The following is a 26,768-nucleotide window of genomic DNA, read 5'->3' as shown; positions in this document are numbered from 1 at the left end:
AAAAGCATCACATACCATTTTTTTGTTACAAACAGTTTATTGACATCTCTTTCAATAAGCAAACAGTACATCTAAAAAAAATCACTGCAGTTTTGGCACTACACTATACACAAGTGAGGTACTAAATGCTTCAATGCTTGGGCTGATTTCAAGTCATCAGGGGAAAGCAAACAAAAGTCAATTCACTTCATCTCAATGGGTTTTTAGAAAAAAAAAAGGTAAATGATACCAGGGGATAAGAGGGAAGAGGTCACAATTATGGACAGGCGGTTTGGTTATTTTCTTACAGTGAGACAATGAAATGGTAATCAAACTGTTCTCAGGTCCTCACAGCAAACGCATCACACAGCACAGCAGTGGGGAGCTTGCCCTCTCCCTTTCTTTGCAAGTGCAGATGAACCAACAGGCTCCTTTGCTATAAGCTCATCTATTTATACTCAAATACTTTCTATGAAAAAAAAAAATTGCAGCACTTCAAAAAGTTCAAATAAATAAATAAATATGTTTGTGCATATTTGTTATACCATGATATACACATTCATGATGCATATAATCATAATAGATCAAACAGCCACACAAACATTGTGTGTTGCAGGTTTAAGTCTAAATTAAAGAAACCATTGTTCAAGAGTCAGTTCTTTGTGGCTTGTAGCAAACACTTCACTATCGGGAGACAGTAAAGAGTATATCCTACGCTGGACATGGTGTTGGCTCAGAGTTGATACTTGGGATAGAATCCTGAGAAATGTGTGGGACACTGGCTGATGTCTTCAAGCATCCCATAAACACGCACACACACACATACACCCGTGCACATGCACACAAACAAACCAAAAAAGAAGAAATAAAACTGTACAATAATGTTACAAACTGCAGGTCATTCATCCCTGCTATGATTGATCCTTAAATATTAAGTATAGTAGAAATGTAAATGAGCTAAATACATGAATACACAACTTTTCAATCCTTTGTGCCACAACTCAAGTTGCTTTGTGTGCCACTCTTCTTCAAGGTGATGCTGTGAACCAGAGCCTCCTCCCCAATGCAGGCTGGTGTCTGTAGAGTCTGGGTTTGTCCCATACTGATAAAAGTAAATAAAAAACAGACATTAATGTTAAAAGGTGGCTCAAGGGTTGTTCTCCCTTTAGCGCTTTCTACACAGAGATCACACTTAGGTCCATTCTTTGAGCTTCATTTTTACACAGAACCAAACAAATGGCAGCATCATTCTACTCCAATGTATGATTTTTAGACAGCATGCCAGCATTGCGGAATCATAAGAGGCATGACGAGTTTGACATGTAACACAAGAGCGTGAGTCTCTAGTGTGACATAAAACAAACGAGTCAGCGGTGCTTTCTAAATAATAACGAAGGCATACCGCCTTCGTTATATGGAGGCTGAACTTGTCCTATGCTCAGAAGGGAAGGAGCTCCCAAATTTCTTTCTTTTTTATTTTTTTTCCAATTTGCAAACATTAGCTCCACTGTTTTTCCTTGATTTAGCCGCTAAATATATCTGGCTACTTTTTAAATCTCCCACAGTGGCTTGCACACATAAAAACTCACACCAGTACTGCCCCGGTCCTTCCTGCCAGCTGTCCTTTTTGTACAATCGCCATTTCTCTGTGTTACTACCTCACATGGCAGCTTACAGAACGTCAATGCGGCATTAAGACGCAATATTTTACCTTGAACAAACGGTGTAAAAAGGGCCTTTGTTTGACTGCATTCAGTAATGAATAATAATCAAGTTAAATGGCTTTTGGATGTGGCTGGGAGCACATTCAGTAATATTTATGTTTTAAGAACAGTGTGAAGTTAAAATCCTTTACCAGGTTTTAGGCATAGTAACAGGGGGAGACCAGCAAATCAGTGAGGACCAGCAGCTGGTCGTCCGTGAACTGCTGCTTATGTTGTTGCCAGTTGTCATGGTGAGTCCGCCGGAAGTTTGACAGAGTTTTCTTCACAGTCATCTGGATGGACACAAACACAAATGATTGATATTTTTTTCATTTCTTATTCAGTGAATGCACACACACACACACACACACACACACCAGCAAATAAACAATAAAAACTAGGGCAATTAGGGAGATTTGGTTGGAAAATAATCCCGCTGCAACAGTATCAGGTAATAAAGACCACATACCTCAATGGGTTGTGTGTCATTGAGGTGAGCACTCAGGTCCATCAACAGTTGGGGCATCCAGGTGGGCACATCATATGGGCTGGAGAGAATACAAGCGCTCAACCCGAGAACACCTGCATGGCGCCGCACCAGGTCTACAATAATACAACAGGATCCCATTTAAATGAAAGACAACATCACACTGAGTGTGTCATCACATTTTTTAGACAAGTTTCTTACCAGCGGAGGGTATAGTGTCCACTATGGAGCCCAGGTCCCTCTTCCTCTTTTTAGGCAAGCAAGTCTTGCAGAGAGCCTCAAAATGTGCCTGCATGGGGCCGTCCATGGACAAGAAATTGCACTGAAGGAAGCCGCTGAGTGTAGTGGCAGCCATTTCTCTCACCTAGGAAACAAAAGGTAGAAAGAGGAGAAGGGAAAGTTGAATTTCAAAGTACATATATTAAATAGCAGATTATTCTGGAACTTGCTGGACAGTAATTAACATAAAAAATGTCCTAACAGGAACAAGGAAGTGATTGACAAGCTCAAGTAGACATTACTCACATAGTCTGTAAATTGGATACTTCATAGACCACTTTTTGTCATGTTAATTCCATAAACTGTAGAATTTAAAGTGCTGGAAAGAGAACCAGGTCATGGCTGAGTCATCCAAAGACAGTGGAGCTTGGGTCCTCTGTGTGTGAATCATTCAATCACAAGTGATCTCTAAGTTCATCCAGTCTGGAGTACGTTCCTGGACACCACCATCACTGTCACCGATGACGTCAATGGATTCACTGAATGTTTGGTGGATTTGTAAAACCACAGAAGCAACTGTGGTAAAAACTACGTTTAAATCATTTCGAGAAACCAAAAGCTCTAGGCGCTGCTCTATCTTGTTTAAACGATGTTTGCAACAGGTGCCGCAGAAATAAGGACAGGAGAATCATTAAAGATCCCAACCACCTGGATAGTGGTCTTTTCTGTTGAGGACCAGATATACTGGGCCAGCACTGAGAGGCTCAGGAGGAGTTTCTACCCTCAGGCCACAATGACCCCTCACCCATTCCCAATAATACACATTATGGGACCTTTTCATTTAAACTAGGGCTGTCAAACGATTCATTTTTAAAAATGAGTTTAATTGCAGAATTTCTAGTTTATTGCGTTTTATCAAATTGTTTTAATCGCATGTTTCCAATTCCATTATTTTTGCTTTGAAGAACAGTTATGGTGTCCATATTGACAGGGTAAAGCAATTCTTACCAGACTGTCTTGATTAGGAATCAGATGACAGCAAAAATGTACATAAGACTAGTATAAAGTGAGCATGTCTGTAAAGGGGAGACTCATGGGTACCCACAGAACCCATTTTCATTCACATAATTTGAGCTCAGAGGTCAAGTGAAATGGCCATGCCATTTTTCCATTGCCAAAATTTAGGCGAATTTTGGTGTATTATTTAGCCCCCTCCCTGAGGAGCTAGCATGACAAGACTTTTAGGTCTTCCATTTCAACATGATACCAGGATCCTCATTCTAGCTGTAAAACTCAGCCCGGTACAGCTTCTTAAAGACAGGAAAGCCCCCCCCCCCCCCCCCCAAAAAAAACATTATGTACCTTCTTCACATTATGATCAATGCCAAAGCATAAACAAGATTACATTTCACTGTAACTGTCCTGTATTTGATTACATGTCAGAAATTGACTGATATATTTTGGCCATCACAGCATAGTCCTACTAATGTAGCATTCCTGTTTGGTCTTTCAGCTGCCCATACCCACACAAGCCCCAGCGCCATTCTGACAACCTCTACGCTGCACTATATAAGATGCACCATAGCAACAATGTCATTAGACAGGGTGTTCCACTAGTGTGTACACTGGCCAGCTGGATGGAAATAGCAGCCAGCTGGGGACTGGGGGAAGATATGTGTGTGGAGATGCGTCTTCATACTGTTGTTAAAATGGTCTGTTGCACATCTCATGTCTCTTTTCAAAGGGAAAGGGAAACTTTTAAATGTTTTTTTGCTGATCTTTGAGCAGCATTCTCCAGAGGAAAGGCTTTTAAGGTTACGGCTTTCCTCTTAGGTACATTTTTTTTCCAGCTTTGAATCAACTATCACATTTCTCTCTGTTTAAATTGAGGTAGATTCCTGATGAGCTAAGCTTGGGGCTTTGTGCCACACTGGTTCCTAAACACCCTCAATTTAAACAGAGAGAAATGTGATAGTTGATTCAAAGCTGGAAAAAAAATGTACCTGTGTCAGCTCATCAAAATCTGTCAACATATGTATTTGTCTAACATAGGCGATCCTGTAGAAATAAGAGCAATTAAAGTGTAATTTAAAGAAGATATATAAAATCAGGCTTAGATTAGTTTAAGAGGGTAAATAAAAATGGCTTCTTCCATCCATCCCCCACTCCTCCTTTGTCTCTACTCCATCCCTCTCCCTCTCATCCTCCTTCAATCTGAACGTTATCTCCATAGCAACAGATTACTGCAGCCGGTGGTTTCCATAGCAACAGCAAGAGGACTGGGGGGGGGGGGCTGCGAGAGCAGAGAGCCGGGAAGAGAGTGCTGAATCACTACAGTGAAGCTGAAAGACAGTGAGACTGCCCGCTTGCATAAACAAGCATGGATTGGCCGATAGCTTGACGATTATTATATAATCAGAATGCCGTATGTTTGTTCATCTTCAAACCTTCTTCGAGTGGGGGTTATGCCTGACTGACTACATGTTTCACCTTTACATTTTTCATTATTTTAATGTTAAACAGCTGTGAATCTTTTACCTCCAGCTGCTCATCCTCAAGCAGACGAATCACCAGCGCCCGCACATCATTCACAGCTTTCTGGTCACTCATGAAGGTGAACAGGTTGTAGAAAACCATGATCTGGAGGTATGTGAGCACCGTGTAGCGAGCGTGCCAGGAGCTGCTGCCAGCAATCTGCAACACACAATAAACCCACATCAGTAAGACACTCTGATTTTGTTTCACAAGAGAAACTGATCATGCCCTGGATTTTGTAATCAAGCTCCTCTTTACTTTGAAAATGTATACCAAATATCAAATGCAATTAAATTAGACTTTGTGAGCATGAAAAAGTCAATCTCTGCATGTGTTATATAAATTCACAGCTTCCTAATGTTCAGTTTCTAGTTGTTAGTGAATAGACTTTGGGTATTATGTAAGTATTTGTCTTTTTTTATGGTTTAGATGTTGCTGTTGCTGGCTGAGCATCTGAAAAATTGCCAGAAAATCCTCCAGAATACTGCCACAGTTACCTTTTTTCAGCTTCTCTCATTTATTGTCATTTATAGAGTGAATGTTCAGCAGGGACTCAAAAATCTCATTCACTTGCAATTCCGTTTAAACCTTTCATCTTTTTGCTTGGTAACCTTATAGGTTATAAGATGTGAGGGACTGTAAAAAAAAAAAGTCCAGTCACATGTGTTGCAGGTGAAAAGTGGAATAACAGCTGCAGCTGCCAGATGACTCACCTCCTGCAGGGCACTGAGGACCATGGGGATCTGTTCTGAGTAAAGGAGTCCCTGGGACATCAGAGACAGACATGTCTTTGCGTCCCGCTTCAGCTCATCGTAACTGTCATCATTCTCAACTGGAGCGATCTGGAGCAGAGGACAGGGATAGGTTAACGGGAAGGCGGGAGTCATTTTTAGTCCCTGTTTGGTATAAACAGGGGCTTAACATGAAACGTGTAATATATGGTATATAATACAAATCTTTTATGACCTTCAATGATTTCATAAATTTCTTTTTATTGAGTTGTTAAAATGGCATTACATTTGGTCAAGAGCACATGATGACTTGTTTAGAGGTCAAAACTCAAACTGTAGGACTCAAGACTTGAATCAGGACTTAAGTTCATAGACTTGAGACTTGAGACTCTCATCTCTGCTATAGATTAAGTAGCATTATTTGTCTATGGTATACATTAAGCGCCATATTTTTAAGTTAGCAGTGATGACGCTATCTGATTGAACCTATGACTTAATGCGTGAGTGAGTCACCTTGAAGAGCAGGGGGAGCAACCTTAGCTGTTCTGGGACAGCAGTAGAGAAGGAGCGACCAGCACTCGCAATCAGCCACTTCAGCACTGCAAACATATAAAGACAGGAGGATTTTTTCGGCTTAAAGTTATCTCCTAATTGTTTAAATCATTCCTAGAATAACTGGCGTTCATTGTGACAGCGTGCGGATTAATGGTGACAGATCCCAGACCCACCTGTTTTGAGTAACTTGATGGCTTGTGTTCTCTCATCCTGCTCTCCCACCTCATTCTCCTCAGTCACGTGGTTCTGGATCTCCTCATCGCCCTCCGTTAGAGGCTTCAGCTGCAACAGAATTCGCTCTGTGAAGTCCGCGATGCGTGGGGAGGTGGTTGGCTGAGTGTATGGCAAGCTGACATCAATCATGAAGATGTACGTGAGCACACTGAAAGGAAAACAGATCAGAGAGGATAAGATGAGAAGCAAAAAAACCAAAGTTTTAAAAAATAAACAATGACAAAAGGTACATTCACATTATCTAGGGGTGTAAATGGGACCTCACCTGCCAATGCGTTCCCGTACATTCTTGTAGACCTGTGTGAGTTTGGGTTCCAGGTATTGTAGCAACCTGTGGAGGAGCTCTGAAACACGCCACTCCTGCTGAGCGAGGCCTCCCTGCAGCACGTAGAGGCGACTGGGAAAGAAAAAGAAACACAATCATCACAGTTTGTTGGTCACATGAACATCTGCTTCAGGCGGCAGCCTTTCTACTCACCAAGCGTCGACAAAGGAGCCTCCCTCTCCGTTGACTGGAGACTCCATTAGCATCTCAAAGAGCCAGTAGAGCTTGCGTGGGTCTCTACTCTCCTGTATGAGACAAAAACAACAAATAAGAGAGGAAGGATGAGTGACTTAAAATTCCATAATTTATATTTCAAATGTGCAATCGTTTTTTTTAAGGTGCAATAATTATTTATACACTGTCTTAACTGCAATAATTGGTGATAAAATTTCAATTCTAGCAATCCTTTGCGCATTAAATGTGCAATATTTTTTCAGCTCTTGAATGTAGGCTACATTTAACATGTACACATATTGTATATATTCTTATTGTTCTTACTTATGTACATATGTATCTGTTGTATATTGTTGTACGCATATTTTATATTTCTAACTTTACATACAGGTTATATACATTGTGTTGGAGCATAAGGCACACAGTTTTACATTTTTACAAACTTAACACACTCAGCACATAATTTAGATTTATTATTCATAAACTAGTGGTAGTTGTTTCTTATTATTACTGTATTTCTGTTTTAGATTTTTACACACTTTACAAACTCATACATATTCTTAGTTTTTAAATATTCACATACTAGTGCTAACTGTTTTAATCATTACTGTATTGCTATTTTATATTTTTGCATACTTTATGCTGGTAGTTATTTCCGCTTTCTATAATTCTCTACACTTGGCCTCAGAACGACTGTAACAAACCACAATCCCCCTCTCCAAGGGATCAATAAAAGATTTTTGATTCTGACACAAGTTTAAAAAACAAAAGGTTGAAGATATGATGGAGATAACCAAGCAAAAGCTTACACAGGCTGTGGCGATGCAGGTGCCCCAGTCTGCGTACGTTTCTATTGTGATGTTGGACAAGGCGGTGCGGAGCAGAGGACACAAAACCTCCCACAGGGTCTCAACCTGTAAAAGAGCACAAGCGTATGCACTTACTTACTGTAAGGACACTCACAAAACGTTGAAAAAACATCACCAGAAGGCAGGACATGATAACATTTTATGTAGTATTTTCATGGCATTTATACTTGATAGAAATTCAGGTGAGTTTTCCTATGTGAAAGAGTCAGTTCTGTACCTTTGAGTAGCTCCAGTGCTTGCAGCCTCTGATCAGTCCAGAGATGATCTCTGCAACACAACGCTGCTTGCTCTCGTGGGAGTCGGCCACCATGCGCTCCATGTGTGGCCGCAGCAGGGGAAGAAAGGCATCGCTGAAGTTGCGGAACAATCCCTGAAGAGAGCAAGAGAAAGTAACAGATTAATTTCTTTACTGGTTGGCTTCACTTGCTTTCTGCATTTAGCACAACTGTCAGGGAATCTCACCTTGAACAAACAGAACCTGCGAGGGCTGAACTTGTCCTTTCCCTTACGGTCCTCGAGAGAGAGGAACTCGATGAACTGGTTGATGAATACTGGGTCTGAGAAGTGGTCAAAGATGATCTGTTCCCGCTGTTTGAAATAGATGCATTTCATTAATGAATGCCTTTCATGTTTTTTCCTAGGGAGTGTGTATGATTGTGCACAAACCTCTGTCATTTCCTCTCTGGTCAGGGTCTGTTTGGGTTGCTCCTCCTCTGGTGCATACATCATCAGTTTTCTGGAGAATAATAATTGAGGCGATGGTGAATAAAAACAAGGTTGAAAGACTGATAACTATTTAAGTAACTCAGCTAAAGACAGTTACGTAAACGAAATACGACATAAAATGAGAACCTTGGCCAGCAGTAGTATCCCCAGTGGGTCTTTTCCACAAACACGCAGCGATCCCAGTCCTGCTGTGTGCGTGGCAGGCTGCTGCTGTTATACTGCAGCCACTGGTTGTCAAGACGGTCTCCTGCTACAATATCACTTAGCTCCTTCACTCCACCTACCAAAGATGAAGAGTTTTGAGATGAGTTACAGAAACTTTAAATAATTCACACAGACAAACACCAGACAATCAAAACCTTATGATGCTTACAGAGCTCAGAGGGGCTGACAGGGACTTTCTTATGCAGCCTCTTTATTTGTTTCATTATCCCTGCAACGGCTGATATTGCCACCTAATGGACAAAGTAAGACGTTAAAAAAAAATATATATATATTCACAGGAATGCAATCATATGCTGCAGAGATCTGATCCCCACCCCCACTACTGCTGCGTGTCTCATAATTTGTGCGTGTCCCACCTTGCGGACATAGAGGGAGTCATGGTTGAGGCTTTTCACAAAGAACGTAACAGCAGGTGGTGGGAGTTGGTGGTCATCCCTCAGCAGCAGTGATAGGAAGCCAATTGCGATGTGTTCGAACTTCCAAGGCCTGGAACATCAAACAAAGTAGCCGTTACAGCCTAATAAATAAATATAAGTGGGAATTGTTGACAAAAATATTAAATTGACCTACATGTTCCTGTTGTTGAGGCAGTCCAGCAGATCACCAATAAGCTGTTTGTACTTCCTACAAAAAAAACAGTATCAGTATTTGCACTTGTTATGTAACTAAAGCTATCTTGTTCACATTCAGGTTGCAGAGTAAGCACGTTATCTGAACAGATGGGTTGTTTCAATACTTTGAAGTTTCTAAGTGTTTTATTTTGCAGGAGCAAAAGGGCATGATGAGAACTGGAGACTCCAAGTGAAGCCAATTTATATCATAGTAGTTAAGATGCTGAACTCAAGTGAAGGTCTCTGGTTTGGTTGAGGGTTCTTTGTTTGGTTTCTGATGTGAACTTACTCAACAGACTCAGAGTTCTTGAGCTCCTGCCTCCTCAAACCTTCTGCTATTTCTTCCTCTGGAGGAACAGGCTCCTTGGGAACAGGGTTTCCTGTGATCATGAGTTGTCTGGCCACAGCACTGCACTCGGCAGGGATCTTACGGGAAGAAAAAGATAAAACATATAGTATCAGACATAATTCATCCAAACGTGTGGGAGGGAACTGAACATAAAGCCATCCCCAATCAGAGGGTGTAATATGTTCAACTCAGACAGTGAGCAGACACGAGGGGGAGCTGATAAAGTATTGGCTCTTGCTTTTATAGCTATGCTGAAGAAGAGCAATATAATAAGAAAAAGTTGTGTTTTACTATTTTGTGACTAGTTTTCTGGTAGAGAGTTACCAAAATGCGTGAATCACTTGAATCATTTGTTGAATAACTCGAAAGGGGCTTTGCAACCTTTGACATGAGAGAAGGGTTAGGTTGTCCGGTCGTGAAGATAACAAGTCCGTGGGGTGTCACAGTTTCTTGTGATAGGCTTGTTGGAAACTGGCTTTGACTTGATTTGTTTTAAGAAGGGGACAAGGTGGCTGAGAGGAGTCATAAACACCTCTCTTAATGACCTTGTTGTTTTAGCAGCTTTGCTATAACTAGGCTGGTGGGGACGGGAATTAATAAACTGACTCTATGCAGCCCCTGATGTTTGAAGGCTATATCTATATTCCTAGTATCAGCTGTAATATATACATTTATTTAAGACAAGAGAGACTGACCAGAGAGCGTCTCAAGGACCGTTTTTTTTTTTTTATGAGCAACAGAGCAAGTGAGGTTTGTAAGGTCAATGTCTAAAACTTTCCCACAGTACTGAAAAGAAAATTCAAGTAGCTTCAATCAGCTTCTCTTAAGTGGATTCGAGGGCAAATATAACAGCAAAGAGGAATACAGTGTTATTTTGATGCTAACGTAACAATATCAGTATGACCCATCTATATTGATAAGCTAATAATAAAATAATAATTTTGTGTGGAATTAGCTCGTATTGTCTGATATCAGGGAGAACTTGGGCAGATTAAAAAGTCTAAACTCAGCAATTATTTGTCTTCTACGTTACATTTTTAAAATGGATTTTTGATAGAGTTCAATTGGCCCCCTTTATTGAGCCTCCATATCATATTTTTTATTGTTTTCGTGGCCTAATATTTTGCTATTAATACAATTTCATTACATATTTTCAGTCTCCAAAAAAGGAATCATACAATACTGTGATACAGATTTTGCAGTCACTCACAGCGAACCTGAAAATTCAAGGTATCTATATTTGAGTAAATGACCTTCTACAATTATAGGTAAGCAGATATCACAGTTGCTTTTCTTATTCTGTGGTCTATGTGTGAAAGTGTTCTTCTTACAGAGAAGTCGACGCCGATGGTCTCATACTGGCGATGGACTTTGTCTGCAAGGTCATCAAAGAGTCGCACAATGGAGGGCTTCTCCAGAGACATGGCTGAACTGAGGCCAGAGCGGACGATGGCGGGCCATGTCAGAGCAATGCACTCCCAGTCGTGCAAATTGGCCAGGCACACTCCACTGTGATTCCCAAGAAGACAGTACAAGGCACCCTGGAGACATACACAGAATATTAATGAGAAAATATAAATACTTGAGGATGATATACAAGCCACAGATGTTCCAGAGAGGACTGTCATACTTTGAACTGCTGCTGTGTGATGCTGCCGTTGTCCGGGTTGAGAAACTGAAGGACATGGGGGATCAGATCTCTGCAGCAGAAATTGTAGGTTCCCAGTGCAGTGTACAACACATTTTGAGCTCTGCTGCGTACCTGCAAGGTCATAACAAATCTCAGTTATGGTACTGTTTACTTCACGTGTATTAAGAACACACATGTATTTACACATTTCTGATAGGTGAATTGTATCGACTAATCTGCCATTCAAAACAAAACAAAATTAAACAAAACAGGAACCTGACTGAAATGTTTTAATATGATGTAGATCACTGTTTCTCAAATGGGGGTATGTGTACCCCTGGGGGAATGCAGAGGTACTCCAGGGGGTATGTGAGATTTATAAAAAATGTGTTTTAAAAAATAACAGTCATTTCATAAACTGAATTTTATACTCAATGTTCAATTTCAATATCCTTAAGAAAAACGCTGACTCTGCCCAAACCAGGATAGTCAAGGATGCCAAGACACAAACAATGGAGTCGAGTTTAAAGCATGCTGAAAACCCAGAGAGACAAGTGATAAAGAAGGCGAAACCAGAACCGACAAAATACTGTCCGTATGCAGAAGATTATGTTTTAACGGCGTTTACGTCCATGAGTTGAACCCCCCAAATTTGAAAGTGTTTTCCAGTTACAATGTTGTTTAATAAATCAAACAGAGCACTGTGTTATACCTATTTTTTTCTACCAAAAAAGTTTTGCTTTGGTCAAGGGGTACTTGGCTGAAAAAAACATTTCAAAGGGAGTAGATTACAGAAAAAAAGTTTAAGAAGCACTGATGTAGATAATGCATGGTTGCAGAGTGTCCTGTGGGACTCACTTGACTGTAGGTGCTTGTGGAAAGCCTCAACAGATCTCTCATCAGCTCCTGGTGAATGCTCCTGTACTGACAACCTTCCACTGTCAGCTTTCGTAGCTAATAAAACAAAAGACTCAAAGTTATAAATGGTAAAATGCAATGATACACATCAGGGGGATTTCTCTTTTAAGGACTTACCTCATGCTGGAGCATGACTCTGTCTATCAGCAGAGCCCTGATGTGCTGCTTTCTGCCGTGAAGCTGCAAGTACAACGGCAAGGCATTACACACTATGAATTTCCAACTGCCAGTTTTAATGATGGGATGTGATATTAGTATAAGGGGTTTAACGATTCTCCAAATCCTTGGTTCGTTTCATACCTAATTTTTCAGTAGGGGTGGCGAGCGAATAAGAAAAACAGGGAAAAATACTTCTGGGTTTATGAATTGAATTCTGTGGACGTCTGTGGATGTCTTGTGTTGCGGTTGGTTGGTCTTAGAACTGTTACACCCCTAATCAATATCACTAATGCATCTAATGTATACTATTTGGGAGAGACTGTGTGGTTTTAACCCTTCCCAGGATAACAACAGAACAAAGGTTACAGAGGTACAAGAAAATGTACTGTAATGTAATTTCTTACTCTGTTTTCCATTGATTTCTTCACAAGGTTGAAGCTCTTCCAGCGGGAGTCAAACTCATGTTTGTGGGAACCTTTGAAGTGCAACAGGTCGCTGATAATCTGAAAGGTATCGCAGACAAAGATATTGATTAGTGTTGGGCGACTGGATCAATGCATTAGCTACTGCCAACTGTCTGTGTAGACTCTGAGCGATTCAAGACGGCAAATGTGATTCAAATAAATTCAGTGATGACCTACACCTACACAATGTCCCACGCAGCGTGTAATAACTTACACGCACTGCTCCACTGTGGCTTTCCAAAAGGTAGCATGCGAGAGTATGATTTGTCTGAAGGATCTGTATATATAAACATTAGTTTTGTAGACATGAGCCAAACTTATCAGCCTGCCATGCTTGCAGAGGGTGGCAAAATGCAACAGGCCAGATTAGCTCTACAGACTGAACCCTGATATTGGCATATGGTTCAACGGGTCGACCAATATTGGTTTTCCAGGTCCGGCCCGATACCAATTATTAGTGATTGATGAGACCCTTAACTGATATTTGGAACCGATGTGCATTTATAATAATAATGAAAATGTTTAAATTGAAATTTAGAATTTGGAATATAACAAACTCCAAATCAATACTTTGTTTAAATGCCTTTAGCAAATGTTTAATCAAAACTGAAACTTTCAACATCATATATAGATGTTTCCAGCAACTTTTTTCAAAAATTAGGTTAAGTGAAAATTTAAATTAAAAAAAATGAATGAATAAAAATTGCTCCTTGAGGTTTTACTAAGTAAAAGTTCCTCCCATGCAGACACTTTCTTTGCATGGATTGTAGATTGCATTCCCTGGTGTTGGTTAAGTGTAATACGCACACTTTTTCATTCATTAATTTTATCAGCGAACATTAAAATAAAACAACGATAGAGTTAATAGGCAAAATGCCAAATAATGGCCCTGATAACTGGCCAGGCCGATAACCTGGCGACTCCTTTCATTCACCACAAACAAATAAGAGTATACAGGCCATCATCATCATCATCATCACTGCGTACCTTGATGATGGAGAAAAGAGACTTGGTGTCATCTTCAGAGTGCTCCAGGATATAATCTGTTGGAAGAAGTGAAGGAACTCAGATGGCAGGACAGTAACCTACAGTATGTTGTTAAGATCACTGTGACTAAGGCTTGGTTAGAAATGTGTCTGAGTATAAGTGAACACTTACGCAGCAACTGTCTCATTACTCGACAGATAGCGTCTCTGTAGTTCTCTCTGGATTCATCTACAGGTTGAGATAATATTACAGTGTCAGATTATACTCTAATAAACCCGGATAAGTTACACAAATTGTGTGTAAAACATTTTTTTTTTAAATCATCAACCAGTTCTTGAAAGGTACTTACCGTACTCCACTCCAGTGTAGAGGCTGGTCTCATCTAGATTCACCATACTAAGGACCCTGGTAGAAAAAGCAAGTTGGAAGCCAAGTCAACAAAATGCAACCACACGATTCTAAATATATGAGTAACTTAAACATTCAATGGGGATTTCTCTTTTTTTCAGTATCTAAAGATGAATTTCCGATAAGCCATTGATCCATGTAGTGTCATGGAATATGGGCCATCATGAGGGCATTTAAGTGCTTTTACTGAGTCTACTTTCTAATCAATAATAACATCAACAAATTCCTTTGTCCCTCTTTCTGGGAGAAAACAGCACATGCGCTAACTGTTTCCCTAAAGGAGACTAACAAACTGACATTTGACCACCAATAATGACTTCTTGGGGTTTTTGTGGTCAGAAGAGATTTTAGTAATTGAATGGAACTACTCACAGTTCAGGGATGGGCTCTCCTTTCAGTGGAGGCATCAGACTACCAGCCCCTAGGAGGCAGTGCTGAATAATTGTCAGGCTCTGTAGGACGTCGTCTCTGAAAAACATAAAATAAACAGGAATCACTATACAGTGTATACAAGCGTCACAGAGTCAAACAAAATTTTAAAAAAAGACTGAATCCGGTCTACTAATACAGGTGAAGACTTGTTCCTCCATACCTGGTCATTTCTTGCTCTCCCTGTGCAAATCTCTGAAGGCGCTGGAGTTCGGGCTGGAGGATCAGGTCCAGTAAGTAGAATGCAAAGGAGGTCTCCTCAACACTGGGCACGTGCCACCGGATATCCAAATTCCACAGGTCCCCTGGCCGACCCCAGTCCTGCATGGGACAAAGATAATGAGCAAAGCTCATCTTTTTTTTTTTCCACAGTAACTAGTGAGGTTAAAATGTCAGGCTACATTAATACTACCTAATAAAAGAGAACCATTTTTCTTTTTTGTGGTACAACTCAAATATTCATTATAAATATTTTCAGATCACTTGTGGTAAGCAAATAGGACCAGCGACTTTGGTAACCACAAGTGAGTGAGTCTGGGCGATATGGAGAAAATCAAATATCCCAATATTTGATTACCTCAATATCAATATTGCGACTATTGGCACTTTCCCAAAATATTAACACAATGAGATTTCTGGTAAATAATTATAGGTAATATGGATAAAATGTCGAAGTGGGTAAAGGCAAATAATAGAGGAGCTATAGCAGTCTGGTAAATTCCAAAAATTGCACCAATACTGTAATAGAGGCTTTAAAACTAGGGGAAAAAATTGTGATATCCAAAATCCAAGACAATATCTTGTCTCATATTACATTATCAATATACTACTGCTATATTACCCAGCACTATAAGTGAGACACCTTGTTTTTCTTGCTGTGAAGGAGACAGTAATCCAGCAAAGTGATCCACTATCCATGCCTCCACCAAGGAAGCAACTTAATGGGATCAAATTACAGGTTGTCTTCACTAACTAACTATCTAAAGAGAGGACTGGACAATTAATCAAATCAGGTCATGGTGAGTGCCAAAGAGAGTTGTACGGCTTTTCGGGTTAAAGGACAAATGTCTGTGACTGTGTAAGCCTCTGAAATGTAAATCCAATCAATAATCATACCTTGATGGGTAAGTAGTCACTGATTGGTTGGTGGAAGCCACCTGGCACACTGCAGTACTCTGTGGGGTAGGTGAGGGCTGAGGAGCGGAGGATGTGGTGAAGCAGGTTGCAAGCTAGTGTGTAGCCCTGCTTACACTTGAGGTGGAGCGTCAACTGCAAAATCTGGACCAAGTTAGAGCGATACGGCAGGACCTTGTCACCATCCACCCGGGTCACCTGAGGTGCACATGGCAAAGAGGAGAAAATATAGTGAAGTACAGAAATAGATATATATAGGAGCTGTTGGTAAATCCGGGAACTGAGTGGTCTAAATCACCTCAGACAGTAGCTGGAGATTCCACAACAACTCTTTGTCAAGCTCCTCCTCATTCAACACTTCCTCATCTGTTTAAAAAAAGTGTGTATCAGGCATATGACAAAGACTCATCAAAGTCACAAATTTGAAAACCTTCGCTTATAGAAATGCTTATTCCTGGTTGGTGAGCACTTACTGACAGCGATTTGATTTATGGCATTGCAGCAGTGTGGCACAAACAACTTGAGTGACTCTGCAGGGTGACACTGAAAACAAAAGCAAAGGGAGGATGAAGAAAGTAAGCTAATAAGCTACAGAAGTTTATGCTTTGGGCCTGTGTGAAGAGTCTGAATGGACAAGACTCACTTTGGAAGCAGCTCTGCACATGTCAGCCACCATTCTTCCAGACACACGAGTCTCAAAGATGTTTGTGGTTGCAAAGTTGAACACCTTTTCCAGAGCCACCTGTTAAAACAATGTGACAAATGTGTTCAAATTTATTGCTACACAATAAATGGGAGAATGACAAAAAATGGAATGAGTTATATGAAGTGTGTAAAAAGTCTTAACCTTGAAGATGTCCAAGGAGCACTGTGTGAGGATGGTGCTGAAGGTGGAGGACAGGCCAAGCTCCACCAGACTCTCTAAATGAGTCATTTTCTCTGTTTCTGTTTCCTCGCGAGTTTGTTCCAAAGTGCTGCTGTCTATCAGGGCAAAGCATCTGTGCAAATAAGAAAAAAAAAAAAGATTCAGCGGAAAAACTGTTGGTCATAAATGTAACATGTACTTATAAATGTGTCAACAATTGATACATATTATGTACATTTTTGTATTCCCATCAACCACTCTATCATACACCTGAAACACCTCTTAATAGGTTGAAACCACAATTTGAAAGCCACTGGTCATATCCATGTCTGTTAATATTAGAAATGTAAATCACAGATGTCATAACAATGCAATTTTATACAGATTCTTTGAAATATGAAATTATATTTACAGATATCACAAAGTCTGCCACAACAGGATGTCAGTTGGATTCAATTCAGTGGCCTGCAATCGATATAAGACAATATCAGTAAATATGCTCACTGTCTGTTTCTTGGGCTGTTTACCATCATCTGTCAGGCACTAGGCTGCAAGTATAGTTTAAATCTTTAGGAAGGAAGTGAGCTTAGACTGAAATGGTGACACAGATAAAAGGCGTATCTTTAAGATGGAGTCATGTTTCACTTTGCATCTATTACACTGAATTGTTATTTATTCAATCTATATATCTAAAACCTGATTTGAAAGCCAAAACTTTGATTTTACCCTGTGACAGATATGACACTCCTCCTTGAAAAACTATTGGTGTATTTGAGTCATATTCATGTGTAATCCTATTAAGTTTTACACAGTAGTACTTTTTATGGCTTATTCTTCTTATTCTGACAATGTTTTAAGGAGCATTTTTCCAATTTGTCGTTCAGCTAAACTCAGTTTTATCTATTGCATTTTTGACCAGTACCTTATTGAAGATATTGTTAATAAGTTGACTTAGAGAATGTTTCCTATATTAACACCTTTCCTGAAGCAACTGCTGCTGATGAATGACTTGTCTTTCTAATGTTTTTTTATCACAACTCCACATACCTGTCCATGAACTGAAGCACAAAGTCTTCAAACTCAGCTGAGGCCGAGCACATCTCTCTTTCCACCTGAAAGTCATACAGAAAACATGAAATAGCTATAACCAAGCATCATTTGACACCTTGCATTAATTTACTGATAAGGCAAGGAAAACAATAATAACCGGTCACCTCTGTCAAGTCAGTTCTTTCATGAAGGGCAGACGAACAGTCCACCAAAGGCACAAGAGTCACGAACGTAGCAATAAATTGGAATGTGATCTGTGGGAAAAGTAATAATGTTTGTGTCAGATTTAAGAAGTTTAACCAAAACAAAATCATCAGAAATACAGTCTAATGTGAGAAGTAGACGTGAATAACACTGGTCCTCACCATGCACTTGCTAAAGTCGTTTGGGTCGACGCCTGGCAGAGCCCTCATGAGCAGGGGCAGCATGTGAGTGGGCCCCTCAGGAAAGCGCTGTCCACCTGACACTAGGCTCCGTGCCACACCAATCATGCAGCTCAGAGTGGCGGTCAGCTGGTGGGGCTCTATTAGAGTCTCCAGAGCAGGGTATGTTCTGTGGTAGAGACAGAGAACAATCAGCCCTTTGTGTCCGTTTCAAAATGTGGCCTTGTCTCTTATCTGAAGCGGAAAAAACTAGCAACAGTGCTCCAGATTTTAAGAAGCAGAACATGGATCAAATGTTTATCCCTGAGATTCTCTAGTTCAGTACAGACTTACTTCTCCAGCACGGGGGGAATGACTAGCTCGGGCCTCATTAGAGCTAGGTTTTGCAGAGCTTGGGCTGCATCAAGACTGCCCGTCTTGCTGAACATGGCAAGCAGAACCGGCTGCATCATACTCTCCACAAATTCTGTGATATCCTCCTCTGTGAGCTTGTGACTGTCTGGTATCGGCGTCAGCCACGTGGGCTTTCTGTAGCGCTCTCGATGCAGCCGCCGTACCACGCTGGCTGGGAGACGTTGGAGCAGCTTCATGAGCTTCATCTGAGCATGAGGACAGAAAGACAGACACATGACAAAGGGGTGACACACAGGTGGACACTGTGCCTCTGTGTAGTCTGGACAAATGGAGAACTTCAGGGTGTATCGAGCACCTGGAGATAGTTGTCTTTACCTGGTTAAATTTAGGGGATATCTATCTATCTATATGTACATACACATACATACACACACCTCTATCTACTTGTCTTATATGTGTGTGCAAATTACAGAATCACTTTAGCACAGTGAAATCACTTGAGTTTAATGAAAGTAACCCAATTTCTCTGAGAAAGGAAGAACACTCATTTTTTTTAAGAGTAACATTTAAGTTACAATTTCAACTTTTCCTCCTGTGGGCGCCAAAGCTGAGGCTTTGATAAGTCTTGACCGACATATCATGACCTGACCTCAGTAGGACTTTACTCTTGTTGATTGCAAAACACTGTTTACATGCAATAAAGCCACCGCTCAGCGGCTGACCCTCTCACGTGTATCCAAGCAGCAGCCTAGATTACACACAAACTCATCCCCCCTGCCAAAAATAAAGGTTTATGTATGAGGACAGTCTGCTGCTTGTGGTGCTTCAGATCTAGTTGAGGGGGATCCTCAAAACAGAAAGGCATTTGGCCACACTGCCAGTGACCTTTAATAGCATTGCAGCCATCTTGCTCACATGTCCTCTTGTTACATCTGACGTTGATACATTCAGGAAGCTTCCTAGAAAAAGGATGACGAGTGACTGCGCACTCGGTCACTGTGAGGTGCTGCTGCCGAGTGCCATGGTATGGTATGCAGTGTTAACACGTTGATAGAATTATAGTTGGAACAAGATGAGTGATGTATCTAAACTCCCCCGGAGCAGTCGAACCACCATGACTCATGTTTCCTATAGATTTCAGCTGTTTATGACAATTCTCACTCTGCAGGATTTTTTCTCTGTGCCCTGCTCATTAGTTTGAAGATGGTGGGCCTTAGCTGGTAAGATGATGTCAACTACTTCCATGCACCAATCAAAGTTGAGCTACATTTGAATCAAAATGTAATGACAGTTGAGGGGTTGTTTGCCTATGTTGCTGCTGCTGTCGATAAAATCTCATCAGTCCACACCCACACAGTTGTGATGACGCAGAGAAGCCCAGTTATTTCTTCACAAAAGACTGTTAGTTGCTTCAAACTGTAACTTTGATTGTTGCTTATTAAGTCATGAGTATTTAATTCTACAGAGAAATAACTTAGATGTGAAACCACATTTCTAGGGGCTATATTTCTCAACTATTTTTGTACTATTTGTATTAAAGGTTAACATATATTGGCTCTTTAAAGGCTGATATAATAGCGAAACTTTGGAACAGGGAAAAAAGCCAATAGCTGATTCACTGGCTGATATCTGGGCTTTATTTAAAACAGGAAGTGGTAGCATTCACTTAGTCACGCACTTGCAGACTGTGGCTGCTGTTACTGTCCAGGCAAAACTTCATGTAAGTACACAGTCACAGAGCAGAAGGGAACTGATTTCTCTGGTGCTGTACCCACTGATCAGCTCCTTTTCGCTCCATTTAACACAACTCTCCCCTCTTCAGCTCCGGTCGGTGATGTCAGTTACACGCCCCCATAAGAGGCGGAGTCTGCACAACCATCAGCATGTTCTTCCAAAAACTATTTATCAGCCCAACCAATAAATCAGTCAACCTCTAATTTATATACAAAAGAAAAGTAGACATCTTACCCACTGATCCTATTAGTTCACTAAAAAAATCAGTTATATTGAACTGCTGCTCCACAACACAGAATTTATCATGAACTGTGTATTGAGGCCGTCCCTATCCTTTCTTCTTCTCCGCAGACATTAAAAAAGAGTCAGAAGTCACTCACCAACCAGCGGCCATGGTTTGATGGGTGGAAGAACGATGTAATACTGTTGAAAAGGCCACTGAGCTGTGCTTGAGCTTGCTTACTTGGTCCTCCCTGAAATAGACACAGTAGGGGTCAATATAACGATAACCTTTACACTTACTGTGCCTGCAATTATTTACCAAACATATAATTCATGAACAATGTACTAACCAGGAGAGATGAGACCCAAAGCACCACATGGCTGATGTCGTAGGCATTGGTGATATATCGAGGTACCATCATCTGACTGGTCCCGACAGGGAGATTCAAACTCCTCAAAATTCTTGTGAAAATCTAAAATGTGAAAAACAAAAACGATCAGGATCCAATATTCCATGTCTGAATGTTTGAAAGTACTTGTTTTTTTTTTTTAAGTCCATGATGTTTGATTGTGACAGTGGATGTTTATCAGTAACAGTTACTAAATGGATCAAAACATTCACCGTGTTGCAACACAAACATGATGCAAGTCACTTCTCATCAGTGACCAAGAGCAAGGGCAACAAGGAAACGTGATAGTTTGTTTCTCTGACAAGCAGCAATGGCTATGAAATACACACTGTGAGTCCAAGTCATAAAGGTCAGGTCACACACGAGAGCATGTGCCACAAAATTCAAAACAAACAAGTATTAAACTATAAAGTGTGTTGTGGGGGAGAAAAAAACACAAACCTTTGGGATGTATGGGTCCCAATCAATGTAGCCAATGTTGTCATTGGCCAAACGAGCAAAGAGATTGATCAGATGCTGCAAACACGGGGGAAAACATGTTACACTGGGTTGACAGATAAATTATTGTACTTTCAGATATCATTTTAAAAAAAGTCACTCACCACTTCCCAGCTTGGAAGATTTTGCACAGACAACCATAAGGTGATCAACTCGTCAAACCACAACCTGTCAGACAAACAACTGGTCACAAAAGCAGAAGACAACCCTAACAAAGTACTACCTTGTGTCATTTTTACAGACAGGTGGCAAAAGGAAGTTTTAATAAAAATAAGGTTTGTTGTGCTAGCATTAAAGGGAAAAAAGTTCCCTAACACAAATGCATGACTAACCTAAAGGAACAGTATGTAAGATTTCTGGACTGCAGATCATAACCAGCTGAAACTTCTCTAGAATACGATTCCTTCAGTGTTCGTTATTCCAGGAGGTATTTACCAGGAACCGAATCATCTGCAGAGGTCTCTTCCACTCCAAAACAAACAGACCCGGTGATTTAAACCAGTAAAAACAAAAAAGAAATCAATGGTTTTCTGACGCTCTCGCCGCAGAGGCGCTGTGAACTCCAGAGGCTAACGTAAGGATCAAATGGTCCTTTCTAGGGCCAGTGTTGGGTTTCTTCGTTTGGTTCGTCAGAGATCGCCACGGTGCCCTACCATGTTTCTACAGTAACCCAGAATGGACACACCAAACACTGGCTCTAGACAGGGACATTCACCTTTTCACATCGGTCATAGTAGTGAGTAGTAAGACCCTTCACAACAAGCCAAACAGCATCGGAAAAACAGCCTACAAGTGAAACAGCCTTATTCAGTGTTTTTGCCCGAATAAATCACCAGGTCTGTGGATAGTTTGGCTCACAGTAAAAAACTCCTGAAAATTACATTGAAGAACTCTTGCTAGAAGAAGTTTTAGCTTGTTGCAATCTGCGGACCTCAACGCTAGACACAACCAAATCCACCTAAATTTGAAACACTCAAAGGAAATTCGTAGTACTATAATACACCTTTACAAGAAACTGATTAGCAAATTATGTACTCATATAACAAAAAGTCATCAAAGTTAGCACTCTCCCTGACTCCAGAAACCCCTGCATTTTTAGGATTTCTTTCCATGTAACAGCGCACAGTTTTGGCACAGCGTTCCTGCAGCAAGCTGCTGTTAATCCCGAAGGGGCTCTACTGGGTTTAGATCTGAAAAGTACACTGAAGTAACTGTCATGATCTTGGAAAATAAATTGCTTTGTTCTCCTCATGGAATTGTATTTCTAAGAAGGATAAACAGTGGCCATGATACGACGTGTCTGGTTAGCACTCTACAACATTGTTAAGGCATTACGTAGGCTGTGACATTTAAGGGATGCTCCGCCAGTATTAAGAGACCAGAGCAATCACTCACCACATCTCTACACCATGGTGTGAAGATGTAGGAGGAATGAAAAAACAGACAATATGGTAATGAATACAAAAATGTGTTTTATTCATTTTTAAATACCGAGACTCAGTCATAGGAATCAATGTGGGTTTCATATTTTCACATAGGAAACTGGAACTGGATGTTGGTTCTCTTTTATAGCCGTTTTTGAATGTCTCACTATGTGAAACTCCCTCACATATTCACAGAAGCACATTTTTCATTACGCCAGCTACGAGCTGCTGGCAGTCATGACGTCTGAGTCGTGACCCCCTGCCTTTATAAACGCCCGATTCACTGCTCCTCATTCATTCATCTCTGAAGCCAAGCTATTTTTTACCGGATCTCAAGGCTAACTAGCTGAACTGCCCTCAGACTGGAGGGATATCTTGGATCTCAACCACATGCAGGAGAGGATGAGAAGTTTCTTACTTGAACCCCTTGTGGTGCAGCTCTGGAGGCAGAGTCGTGGGTAGAAAGAGCTCAAAGTAGCTGATTGCTCTTTGCATGGTGACATCAAAGGGACAGAGGAGTGGTCTCCACTCATCCAGCATCTCCTGAGTAGCAGACTCTGAAAAGTATCTTTATGAACACAAAGAAAATAACAATTAGATTTTTATTTTTTGTTAAATTAAGCCAAGGAAAGGTGATGACAAGAATGTTATTAATATCATTCACCAGCTTGTGAATGGGTATATATGGAGACTTGAGACATCCCAAAAAGAAGAGCAGCTTAGAGAGCGCTGCAAAGTTGCACAAGCCTCTTAGGCTCTTTACAAATCACATCCTCACACACCTGAACACACACATGAGATGCTGGAGATAGACAAACAAACTTAACTGTCATACAAGAACCTACTATACATTCATAGAAAAGTAAAAAGACCTTATGTTATAGTTTCAAAGCAAAAGATAACAACTCTTATGCTCACATTAGAGACAGGAGACTGAAATACACATGAACCAGCAGCTACTGAAATTTCAGTGCTGAAGTGCAGTGTTCCCCAAATGGGAGATTACAAGTCATACACCTGGCACATTTTTAGCTGTCAGGGTAAATCTCGTGGTTCCACTGGGATCACAGTCCTACAGGGGGGATTTTTACGGTCCATAGCGTGCTTGTGTAAATGCTGCAGGTTATTTCGAGTCACATAGCCTCCTCAGCGATTCTTCATCCACTGGAGGGCTTGGAAAAAAAAAACTGTCACTTCCCACACAAGGCCACTTCCCTTTGCCTGACCACTGATCCACAGCGTCTCAGCAGCTGACCACAAATCACTCTCCCTTTGCATAGTGGCAGGAAACCCTCACACAAGACAGAATTAGATGAGGTAATAGGATTATCTGCCTAAGTGTAAACTGAGAGACGAGTCCTAAGGGCTAACCATAGACATCTGCGCGTGCACAACCAGGGTAAAAACAATCAGGGACCTGCTGGTGACAGCAAAGCTTTGGAATGATGAAGCAATTCAGCAAAGTCTTTGTTTTTAAAAATCAACTTAAGTTACTTTAAGACTTTTCAAGGCCTCTAATTAGAAGAAACTATATTCCCCGTACCTTATTATTACTCCCAGGAAACGTAAATTCAAAAAGAACAAATATTCATAGACACGTACAGGATAAAAGATTAAGATGTACTTACGGTCTGCAGCTTTTCACAAGTGTTTTCAGCACACTTTCCACGGAGCTGTAATAAACAAAATGACAGAGGAACATCAAGGCATGCCCAAAAAAAACACACTGACAGACTGATGTTAAACAATCTTCACACCAATGCAACTTGACTTTGATTGCATGCACACAGAAACTTGTTTACACGCCAGCCTGATTGGTGTACAGTGAACGACAGAATCTTAGGATCTAGTGTGTGTAGGGAGGAAATCGTGATAGAACATCATTAACGGACTGTTATCACTTCACTGAAAATAGACGCACTAATTGTTGCCAATAGTGGTTCACCTTCCTGTCTGGACTCGTGTTAATATACACATATATATGTTAATTGTGTCACTAACTGTTCATTCATAGCATGTCACGTTGAACTCCATCACCACAACTTAGAGCTGGTTTTAGATTTACAACTAATAATAAAATGTCTTAAACATGACATGTTCCTGGAATGATTATCTTCACATATAGACTGCAAACGCAGGACTGTGTAGTCACATAACAGTGTTGAAAGCTCGGGACCGATATAACCACAGCTTTTGAGCTCCCCACCCACAATCCCACCGACCTGCTTGCATGCAAGCTCAAGCCATGCCTTGTTGGAAATGCCCTGCCAATCCCACTCAACAACTGGTCACTTATCTCCACATCCTTCAAGTCTCTTTGTATCTGACATACTCCATATTTATACCTCTAAAAACAGCAGAATTATAAGTGACACTTAACTCTGCAACCAAACTACAACTATCTAAATGCATGGGTCAAGCCCTAAAGTGTAGCACTGTAAGCCCACAGCACACAGGCCTCAAACCAGGGTTAAACTCATGCACTGTGAATCCGAAAACTACAAGAACTAGTCAAACCCAGTGTCGCTGAGTGTCCCATTACAAAGTGCTCAGTCACTTAAGCAGGAGGGACCCCAGACAACACTATGTGACCTTTGTATCTGAACCCTCACGTTCACCCTAACACATTCCAGGAAGGGACGAAACGTGACAAGAGCTTTCACTCCTCCATGATTTCTAAAAATGCTGTGTAGTAGTGCAGGTATGGCTAACTTCAAAGCTAAGTAACTAAGTAAGTAACTGCAAAAACCTTGGATATTTATTTGTTGACAAATCACAAATACCAATGCCAATGCTGATCTTATGAATAATAAATACTACATATGATAAAAATCATACACTTTAGTTTCTAATATGCTTGTCATCATTTTGTTACAACAGTATATTACTGCCACATAATCCAAAATAGATAGAAAGAAACAACCCACAGTCTATTATCACTCTCTCATGGTTGATATGGGGAATAGGAGAAGGGTGGGGAAAAAAAAAAAATCTTGTTAGCTGCAGTGCGACAGTCTCCAGTATGAGTGAAATGTTAACATTGCTTAAGTCTTGATTTTTACTCCTTCACCAGCTGCATATGGGGTGTCCAGTTTTTGTTTTCACATGCAATGTATAAAAAAAAAACAAAAACAAAAACATAAAAGTGCCTCAAAGGATGAATTCAAAGTAAAACACAAAAAGAAGTATTGTCCTTACCACCTCTGAACCAATTTTAGCATTACGAGTTTAGAGGATGAACGCGGCCGTGGAGAACTGAATGTGAAAAGAGACAAAGGCATAAAGAACACATTCAGGACACAAAAAAGTGCCAATCACTACAAAATATGAACATACTATGCATCAGCTTACAATTTATGTGATCAGAGTATCGTGCTTTTTATGCATTAGTATAGTTTTGAAAAGAGGCGAGCTGGCAATCGGCCAAAGCAGCTTGCTTTCATCAGCTGTAACAAAAAGTGTGATAGCAAGGCGTTTATGTGACAACCATACAATGTTCCCATAGCACCATAAAAGAGCACCTCGCACTGCTTGCTACTTCATAGGGAATTTCTAAGGGTGAGGCATGAGGTAACCAACATTTAAACTTCTCCCAAAAACTATATGTCACGGTGGATATTGCTTGTTTAAAAAAAAAGAAAGAAAAAAAGTACAGTTATGAAAGGTTTGTGCCGTAAAAAATAATCTCTTGTTCTTCAACAACTGGTTGAGTTACGCAAACACAGTTACATTTTAATTTAAACTACCAAAAACCCATAAAGTAAACACAGTTAAAACAAAATCAGAAAAAGAAGCATTTCCCTTGAAATACATATCTACAGTAAATAAATATTTTGTGTGTAAATTTCATTGAGGCCGAGTTGTCAAAACACAGAATTAACAAAGTGAACAACGTCCTTCTACCATGTTTTAACACTGATTGACTTTCAAAATATTATAGAAGCTATTCTATCTAAAATTCTAAGTCACTGGTAGTG

General features: G+C 40.5%; 1 protein-coding gene across 1 annotated transcript in view; it reads right to left on the bottom strand.

The window, feature by feature from the left end:
* Positions 1-17: 17 nt before the first annotated feature.
* psme4a (proteasome activator subunit 4a) overlaps positions 18-26,768 on the bottom strand; it is a 30,592-nt gene continuing 3,841 nt past the window's right edge. The window contains exons 4-48 of the mRNA XM_042501665.1: positions 25,990-26,046; positions 24,420-24,464; positions 23,210-23,359; positions 21,472-21,535; positions 21,311-21,385; positions 20,810-20,932; positions 20,618-20,710; positions 18,483-18,748; positions 18,132-18,318; positions 17,931-18,020; positions 17,764-17,828; positions 16,699-16,849; positions 16,495-16,593; positions 16,325-16,394; positions 16,150-16,217; positions 15,834-16,049; positions 14,881-15,038; positions 14,661-14,756; positions 14,230-14,285; positions 14,052-14,108; positions 13,881-13,936; positions 12,834-12,932; positions 12,388-12,450; positions 12,211-12,306; positions 11,353-11,484; positions 11,054-11,263; positions 9,663-9,799; positions 9,333-9,386; positions 9,119-9,248; positions 8,911-8,992; positions 8,664-8,817; positions 8,478-8,547; positions 8,274-8,399; positions 8,029-8,181; positions 7,752-7,856; positions 6,922-7,013; positions 6,709-6,840; positions 6,383-6,591; positions 6,168-6,253; positions 5,637-5,765; positions 4,927-5,082; positions 2,371-2,533; positions 2,152-2,285; positions 1,835-1,975; positions 18-1,081 (exon numbers count right to left, since the gene is read on the bottom strand). Coding sequence (XP_042357599.1) covers positions 1,841-1,975; positions 2,152-2,285; positions 2,371-2,533; positions 4,927-5,082; positions 5,637-5,765; positions 6,168-6,253; positions 6,383-6,591; positions 6,709-6,840; positions 6,922-7,013; positions 7,752-7,856; positions 8,029-8,181; positions 8,274-8,399; positions 8,478-8,547; positions 8,664-8,817; positions 8,911-8,992; positions 9,119-9,248; positions 9,333-9,386; positions 9,663-9,799; positions 11,054-11,263; positions 11,353-11,484; positions 12,211-12,306; positions 12,388-12,450; positions 12,834-12,932; positions 13,881-13,936; positions 14,052-14,108; positions 14,230-14,285; positions 14,661-14,756; positions 14,881-15,038; positions 15,834-16,049; positions 16,150-16,217; positions 16,325-16,394; positions 16,495-16,593; positions 16,699-16,849; positions 17,764-17,828; positions 17,931-18,020; positions 18,132-18,318; positions 18,483-18,748; positions 20,618-20,710; positions 20,810-20,932; positions 21,311-21,385; positions 21,472-21,535; positions 23,210-23,359; positions 24,420-24,464; positions 25,990-26,046 — 5,089 coding nt within the window. The 3' untranslated portion in view covers positions 18-1,081; positions 1,835-1,840. The remainder of the gene's footprint in view (positions 1,082-1,834; positions 1,976-2,151; positions 2,286-2,370; positions 2,534-4,926; positions 5,083-5,636; positions 5,766-6,167; positions 6,254-6,382; positions 6,592-6,708; positions 6,841-6,921; positions 7,014-7,751; positions 7,857-8,028; positions 8,182-8,273; positions 8,400-8,477; positions 8,548-8,663; positions 8,818-8,910; positions 8,993-9,118; positions 9,249-9,332; positions 9,387-9,662; positions 9,800-11,053; positions 11,264-11,352; positions 11,485-12,210; positions 12,307-12,387; positions 12,451-12,833; positions 12,933-13,880; positions 13,937-14,051; positions 14,109-14,229; positions 14,286-14,660; positions 14,757-14,880; positions 15,039-15,833; positions 16,050-16,149; positions 16,218-16,324; positions 16,395-16,494; positions 16,594-16,698; positions 16,850-17,763; positions 17,829-17,930; positions 18,021-18,131; positions 18,319-18,482; positions 18,749-20,617; positions 20,711-20,809; positions 20,933-21,310; positions 21,386-21,471; positions 21,536-23,209; positions 23,360-24,419; positions 24,465-25,989; positions 26,047-26,768) is intronic.

The sequence above is a fragment of the Plectropomus leopardus genome, chromosome 15 (assembly GCF_008729295.1).
Source record: "Plectropomus leopardus isolate mb chromosome 15, YSFRI_Pleo_2.0, whole genome shotgun sequence".
NCBI classification, from domain to species: domain Eukaryota; kingdom Metazoa; phylum Chordata; class Actinopteri; order Perciformes; family Serranidae; genus Plectropomus; species Plectropomus leopardus.
This window is presented reverse-complemented; position numbering and strand designations above follow the sequence as displayed.